This window comes from Pomacea canaliculata, linkage group LG6 (genome assembly GCF_003073045.1).
Source record: "Pomacea canaliculata isolate SZHN2017 linkage group LG6, ASM307304v1, whole genome shotgun sequence".
NCBI classification, from domain to species: Eukaryota; Metazoa; Mollusca; class Gastropoda; order Architaenioglossa; family Ampullariidae; genus Pomacea; species Pomacea canaliculata.
In genome coordinates, this window is record NC_037595.1 from 24638115 (window position 1) to 24646436 (window position 8322).

Below are 8322 nucleotides of genomic sequence, written 5' to 3' on the forward strand. Positions count from 1 at the left end.
TGAACAGTTCACTGACCGTCCCTTTGGTGACCAGCAGCCATTGAAAGCATGACTCAGGTGCTTTACAGTGAGCTGTGAAATCACCATTGCTTAATCAAAAAAGGTTTTCAATCTAATAGTTTGTTTTTTTTAAAATATATTACTGAAATCTAGAAAAACAATCCATGCAGGATACGAAGCTGAAGTGCACTGCACTCTGTAAGGAAGGAACCAGTACTCGCCTGGATGCCTGGAGCAAACTCCTCGGAGACATCATCTTGTTCTGGCGCCAAACTTTTGTCGGTTTTCATATTGATTGATAATACACACCGATTGTCCTTTTCAAGGATCAACTATTCTTAGAGGAAGAGAGAGAGAGAGGTGGTGGAGGAGGGAGAAAAATAGACAGGAGAGCTACTACCCACGTCACATAAATCTGAGGGCATTGTTCTAGATGTCTGGCTTGCCAGGCAATTACTGCATTATTCTCCGTCTACTGTGGCGATGCTCTTCTTTTTTCAATCAGATTATCCAGGAACGTACTGTCGACTTCAGAAGCCAAAGTAGGATGACTGTAGGGTCACCTGATATGGTACGGAGACAAACTGGATGAGGCTTCCTCCTCGATTCAAGAAAATTTGTTGGAGGACATGGTAGCGGTTGAAGGCTGGCACGAGAGCAAAGCTGTTTTCTGAGTTTAAGTCACAATAAAGCTCTGATTTTATGTATCAGAGCAAGCATCTCGGTTTCTATTTAAACTTGCAAGCCTTTAAACATCACATGTTGTATCTAAGTCTTGAAACGAGGCCAAGACCTCATTTCCTGTGGCGTGACAGAAGAAGGCTTGCTGACTTAGAAATGCAGGGATTTTTATAGTAGCCTGTCTTGACAAAAGCAAATCCTACACTTTAAACCCTTTGTCCACAAGCAAAACATCTCCTTGTTTAATGTGTTGTAGAATGCCACATTTCTCAAATATATCAACAAACCATGCAGCACCTTTAGGGGTGACTGCAATCAGTCCTTTCATGGTGGTGTGGTGCTTGTAAGAGGAATACACATTGCCTTGCTGCCCATAATCCTGGGTGTCTGACAAAAGAATTGTGTGCAGTCTACAGAGTATCTGACATTTTAAACTGTCTAAACACTCTTGGCAAAGATGTTTTATCTATATCTTTTGTTGGGAATATAGGGACATTCATAGACTTGAAGTGTAGGAACATAAACTGATAAAAATTTGCTCTCAAACGATTCAGATGTGTCAAACATGTAGGCAATCATTTTCAGTGAAAGTCCTTTTCGCAGCCTCAGAAGTGTAATGAACAGTTCCTCTTTTGGGGTAAAACGCCTGGATGGACCAGTTTTCTTCTCATTTGTCCCCTTGATAATGTGCAGGCTGGTCGCCACGTTGAACTGGAGCCTTCCTGTTACCTCCCTGTCGCTTTTGTCTCCTCGTCTGTAAGCGTCGAAAATGCAGAGAGCAGATATATGTGCTCCTGGTTATTTTCTCCACATTTTGGAAATCAGATCGCCCACATCAAAACTGCCGGCCCTTTGCTTTCACAGTCTTGAACTTGCTCTGTTGTCTTCCCCACTGCATGTGTCATTTTTTCACTGGTCTTACCAGGCTTTGAAAATGGAATAAAAACCGTCCCCTCCGGTAACCGCTCTGGATATCTGGAGTCCGATTTACATAAACCCCAACAGCAGTGCTTGGTTCCTCCAGTTTTCAACATTGTTTCAGAGATTAATATAAAAAAATTTCGCTCTTTGTCAGTCGCCGTAGCGTAAACAGAAAGAACGACGTGCAGTGTTTGCCCGCAAAGCAATCCCATGATGCGCTGCTGCGTGACGTCACAATCTATTTTTAGTAACCCGAGAAAGCGCAATTAAGAGGTCATAGTATTTCTCGGGGAGTTGCTCCCCGTGTTTGCAGGCATCGCCCTGACAATGTTCAAAGCTTCTTAATGAAGGAGAGGAGAGGCTAGGACAGACTTATAATACGACATAATGAGGACCATTTGTGCCAGAGAAGATTAAGTACGTCTTAGAAGTCTGATGAAAACTGTCCTTTTCTTGGTCCTAATAGTGACATCTGCGAGATGGATGCAGAAAAGGGCGTCTGTATTCTGATACAAAAGGTTAATAAACTAAAGGCTTCATTATAAGACCATACATGAGATGTCTTGGTAATGGTTCTGTGTAGAGCCAGCTATTATCCCTCCAACACCTCACCTTTCTCTCTGTTGAATTTTTTTTATCTCTTTTGCTTTCTTCTCTAGCTTCCTCGGTTTCGTTTCTTTTTTTCCGTCTTTCGTTTATTCCTACTTATGTGTGTGTGTGTGCGCGCGCGCGCCTTCTAGGTCAGGTATTCCAATGTGGATGCGCTGATATCTTTAAAACGTCAGAGAGAGTTGAACAAACAACTCCACATAATTATTTTCTGCATTTTATTTATTTATTTATTATTTATTTATTTACCTACTCAGAGCTAACCGAAAAAATAATTTACATTTGTTAGCTGTCACAACCGACTGGTCTCTGGTAATAGCTAAGAATTCTCATTTCACGACGCACGATGTGGACAGGAAAATATATAAGAATAAAAATGACAGTAATATTTTTCCCCTTGCCTCTGACACAAACACACTTTTCTCACAACCCTCCCTGATCTCCTCCTTGTCCTCCTGGCGCAGATGTGACACGTGGCGCTGCGCCATTTCACGTTTGGTGTTTTTTCTTCCACCCATCGTGTGGATTAGAGAATCGCCGGACAACGGCCAGACAGACTGATCTCTCTTGGGAACATAAGAGGTCAATGTAGTTCTCTCTACTTTCTTGCCATAAAACCAATCCGAAAGTAATACATAGATCTTGACTGGCTTTACTTGAATCCGACTACCCGCCATATTGGTACTCGTAAGTCTCGGTGTTTCAAATGTCCTGTCCTGGTGTTTTAGGAGTTTAGTCAATGTTGTATACTTTTTGGTAAAGTGTTTTAGTCCTTTGATGTCAAAACTATTTATTTTTTTGTGAAAAAATAACAACGCGAGCAAGAAGAATGTGAAGATGCAGAGTGTGTGGGAGATAGAACCTCGCACTCCTGGCATATATCTTGTACAGCCAGCCACTAGCCATCAAAACTCATGTTTTATGGTGGATCTCAGGCAACGCAGAAAACATAAATAAAATAAATAACTAAAACACACACATGATGCATGACTTTATTTGTGACTCCGCTATAAACATGTTTCTTTAACACAGATGTTTGGACGTTGCGTGTTCGAAATCAGTCTATCCACGCAGCCTTCTCCCCCTTTTCTTTTTTACTCTCTTCTTTTCCCTTTCTGTTTCTTACTTTATTTTCTTTTTTTTTTCATTTCTCTCACTATCTTTCTCTCTTTCTTACTTTCTCTCTCCCTCTTTCTCACTATTTTTCCTTCCATAATTCCTTTCTTCTTTCTCTCTTCCTGTTTCTTTCTCTTTTTCATCCATTTTACTATTTTTCTCTTTCTCTCCAGTTTTCGATCTTTCTCCTTTCTCTTCGTGCTCTCTCTCTTTTCCTGCCATATCTTTCTCTCTTTCTTGTTTCTCTACCCTAGCGCTCTCCCTTATCCTTTATCCCTTCTTTCTTTGTCTGTCTTCTTCCATACATTTTTCTGAAATGCACTTGATTCCAGACGGTCTCTTTTAAGACAGTATCTTTTGTTTTACACTGAAATGTTTTCAGATCTTTTATCATGTGATTAAGCTTTAGCTGTTATTACTCTGTGTGTGTGTGTGTGTGTGTTTATGTGTTTGTGTTTGTTTGTGTGTGCGTTTTAATTCGACAGTGCCAATCCCCTCTGTTGAACTTTTATTTTATGTATTATTTTGTCTTCATTACAAAGTATTTTTTCGTGATTTATTTCGTCTTTATGTATCAAAAATAAAATATACAGTTTTCTCATTGGTGAGTCTGTATATTACAAAAGTATTTTGAACTTAGACACTCACGCACGTGCTCACACACACACATGCATGTTTAAACACGGATTGTTAACATTTTATCTTTCTTGTTTAAAATGTTTAGCAAAGACAATGTTTATTATTCAAACTGTTCCATCTCGGTCAAGCCGGCCACAAGACACTGTCTCCCAGGTCGTCACCTCTATCGTGACCGGGCGGACTACATTTCTTGAAGATTAGACCATTACTGACTGTTAACACGAGAGTAATATCCATGCTTGGAATACTTAGAGCGGATAGACAGCAATGATTATACTGAAAGTCTTAGATAACCTCAATCTCTGACAGTATCTTATCGCATTGTGTCCTTTTGTGGCCAGAGTGATCGGTCTCTGTAACAGAAGTCACCCCGCGGTCTGCCCGGTCTTTTGATCTTCACCGAGTGCCCACGTTTTTTTCGGTTTATTTATGCTCTGGCTTCTAATAGCACGGCTAATCTGCTAAACTCTTCTCAGGAGGTTCCTTACGTCGACTATAAATCGACAGGTAAGTATATTTATTGATACTTTTTTCCGTTAAAAATAGAAAATCGATCTTTATCTTTTTCGCTTCTTTTGTCAAGAGAGAGAGAGAAAGAGAGTGTTCAGGTTATAAGACAACGTATGATAGTATAGTTCGATAACAAGTGTAAAATGTGCTCTAATTACATTTAATTTTATCATGAATATGTGCATGAGTGTCAGTCTTTAAATATGTCCCTACCTCTGTGTGTGCGTGTCTATTCGAATTTAGCTCATGCAGACAATGTTATTTTTAGAATTATAGCCACTTCCTGTTTTTTCAACTCCATGTGTGATTAAGAGATAAACATGAATATAATATTTCTTGTGTCTCTTCGTGAGCAAATGCCACCAGAATATGTTTTTCTTTGATACTTTATGCTGTATTTCGAGAGAGTTTTGCTGAGCGCTCGTGTTGTCCTTTAAGTCGTCTTACTTGCCAGTGCCCTCCTCTCACCCACAGTAACCTGGTCCGTGACAAGAGTTATTTGCTAGTGACTCCTGACATCTTGCGTGTCTCTTCATTCGGGCATTTACCACATCTCTCCCTTCTGCCTTCTCTAGGTTGAAATAACACCCATTTCGACTCCAGTTTCGTTTGCTGGCAGTTAGGATGGCAAGTGGAGGTACAGGTGGTGCTTTGCACAGCTTGCCAGCATGGGTAAGGATGAAAAGTCGTTGTTGCCCTCCGTGGAATGCTCAATGATCTGTTGCCTATCCCGCAAAATCGGACATGACAAAGATTTAATTATCTCGGGTCAACGTGTTCGTGTTTCTACCTCACTTTTCCTTCCACCATCTCACACTCCCGTCTTAATTGCTGAGAGCATGCTCCTTGGGAGCGTGGACGTGTGTAGGTGGACTGCTGTCTGTCTGCCAAGACCAACTTAGCCTCTTGAGAAGGTCTCCGCTGTTAGTCTTGGCGAGCCTAAATAAAGAATGGGACTAAACCGGAAGCTTTGTACAAACATGCCTCGTTTTAGTAGTTAATCTTAAATGTGGCTAAACCGGAAGCTGTCGTTTTAGTAGTTACCTGGAGAGAAAAAAAAAACTCGTCTGCCAGCAGTCCAGTTATAGAAGTCCGTGTTAGAAATGTCACTATGCCTATACAATTTTTTTTCTCTTCAGACTTATGACGACACTCGTTACGTAACACTAAATATTGCGTCACACTGATTGTCGCAGATAACGTCAAAACATATTTATGACGTAGCTCGTGCAGACGCCGCCATGGATGGTAAACATGGCGCCGACACAACAGCGACAGATGCAAGCTTCGGATTTCATTATATCTGGTGCTTTCGCGCCTTGTTGGCAACAAATACGCTCCTGAAAGTTTGTTTTCTATTTGTTTGTTTTGAATATACGTCGTCAACTTTAAAGAGTCTGACGTGCGACATTACAGTCTGACGGTTGTCTCCTCCGCACATTCCCTGCTGTCTGTACACAACTGGGCTCCAGACGAGAAAGAACACTCAAATCCACCCGATCACCCCACCCCACTCATACCCACCTTCCACCCGCATGGGGGCGCTCTTGAATTTATTCAGGAGGTCCTCCCAGACTCAGATTGAGACCCGCTCTGCGCCGCGGTTATCGCTGTGGAGGACGAACAGCGGGGTCACGGGCAGTGGGCCGGGCAACCTCACCATCGCGCAGCGCAGCATCATCGCCAGGACCTGGCCCAAGATCTACATCGACATCCCCGGCAACGGCGCCAGCGTCATGTTGCGACTGATAAATGTGCAGAGCGATGTCAAGATGCTCTTCAACTTCCGCAACAAGACCGAGTCGGACATGATCCTGGACAGGGGCTTTTACACTCACTCTTGTCGCTTCATACAGGTGAGTTTACAATTATTTTATTATCTCCTCCTCCTCCTCCTCCTTCTCATCCTCCTCCTCCTCCTACTCCTCCTCCTCTTTTTTAGTCATCTATTTTTTTTAATTGTTTTATTTTTGACTGATGATCGGTCAACAGGCTGTGATGGCTGTTATTGAGAACATCGACTTTCTGGAGGAAGCCATTGTCCCCCTTTTTCTCCGCCTCGGCAGGAAACATGTGGCTGTGCCCGATTTTGAGGTTAAATACTTCAAAGTAAGCACTTTATCTCCTAAGCTCATGAAAAAGATGATGAGACTAATTTATTGTAAACATCTTACTTTCTGTACGCATAAAAATGATTGTGAAGCTGATAACCTTTGATATACAAATAGACAGATGCTCAGACCAGCATAAAGAAGCTGTTCGAATTAGAATTAAATTATTCCTGTTGTTATTGCAGGTGTCTGTTTTCTTAAAGAAACATTTCTATCATCTTTTGACTTATAATTATATTTACGTAGAATTAAGTAACCCATCAAACCTCCAAACTTATGCACAAAATGGAGGCTTAGCCAGTAATAGAGGGCAAAATACTTTGTACCGGGTGAATGACAGATGTGAACACAGGACAAGAAATTTTCCGAAATTCTGTATTAATAATTTGTTCTAGAAATGCAGCCACCACAATTAAAGGTAAGAACACATCACAGCTGCATAACTTTACACGTTGTCAAGCGTACAACCACTGGGAGAACCGGGAATACATTTTAATAACAAGCGTCCTCACAGGCTCCACCTGTGGAGACTTCCTTGAAAAATAGTTCTACAGGCACCCAGACTGTAAAACTACTCTCTTTCTTAGAATGTAATTGTACTGTCGTTGCTGGTATTGCCTCCTTTGTTTTCTGTCCTCTTCCCTCTGCTCAGATGCTTCCCGACGCCTATTGTTTCGTGTGGGAGAGTCAAGTGACCGAGCGATTCACTGAGCCCATAGAGAGGGCCTGGCGGGTGATCTTCGACTTCATCGTCAACCTGATGGTAGACGGCTACGAGATAGAGTCGGGACTCCGCCAAAGAGCCCTTTCACTGCGCAAGATTGCCGTAAAGCCCGAAGATTTGTTGTCCTCTCAGTCCATCGAGACGGGCGTCGGCTACGAGTCACAGGAGAAGGACAACGAGTCACAGGAGAAGGACAAGTCACAGGAGAAGGACAAGTCACAGGAGGAGGACAAAAAGTCACAGGAGAAGGACCCCGCCCAGGGTACCTCCAAGTCCATTGAGCCTATTATAGCGACGTTTCCAGAAACCGTTCCTGAGGTCCACACTGAAGCTCAGTCCGACGTTCCAGCCTCCTCACCCAATGTCCCCGTGGAAACCACACATGACAAAGAGTCGACCAGCGCTTCGCAGTCGGAGGTCAGACTCGTTAATGAAAACGCTGGAGAGGCTTAGGAGACTCAAAGATCACAGGAAAGGGAGGTGACTGTCTCTTTTACCATGATTTTCGTCAGGAAGAAAGATTGCTAGACACAATCAGACACAACCTTTTCTGCGATGTGTTTGTCTCTCCCACTCCCTCCAGCTCTCCTTCTCACTCCCTCTGCCGACATCCCATCCCCCTATTATTGTACGGTCGGTGGGTTAGTCGGAGTGTTAGAATGGACATACACCAGTTGTAGCGATAATAAGTAGTGCTCACCTACAAGTATGATTCTGATATGAGATGAATGATTCTAAAAATAAATTCGCGTTTTCGTGTTGATGCTTAGTGTGCTTTATTTTAGTAGATATATACAGAAAGAGAGAGAGAAGCAGACACATTATGTACCCCCACGCACAGAGAGGTAAGGAAAGGTTAGTATGACAACCTAAAGTCTACTTAGAGGAAGGATGTTCGCGACATTACCTAGAAGTAGAAATTTTAGAGAACTGGACACGCTTTATTTAACACAATTACTCACTTCAACAGTACCCACTTATTACAAGGTCCCATCAATAGGCCTCTGGGTG

At 42.4% G+C, this 8322-nt stretch overlaps 1 protein-coding gene across 1 annotated transcript; it reads left to right on the plus strand.

Moving 5' to 3' along the window:
* The first annotated feature begins 5685 nt into the window (after positions 1–5685).
* LOC112567328 lies at positions 5686–8074 on the plus strand. Its single transcript, XM_025243977.1, has 3 exons — positions 5686–6332; positions 6469–6585; positions 7240–8074. Exons 1-3 carry the CDS (start codon positions 6012–6014, stop codon positions 7762–7764), a joined length of 963 nt encoding a protein of 320 aa, XP_025099762.1. The 5' UTR covers positions 5686–6011; the 3' UTR covers positions 7765–8074.
* Positions 8075–8322: the final 248 nt, after the last annotated feature.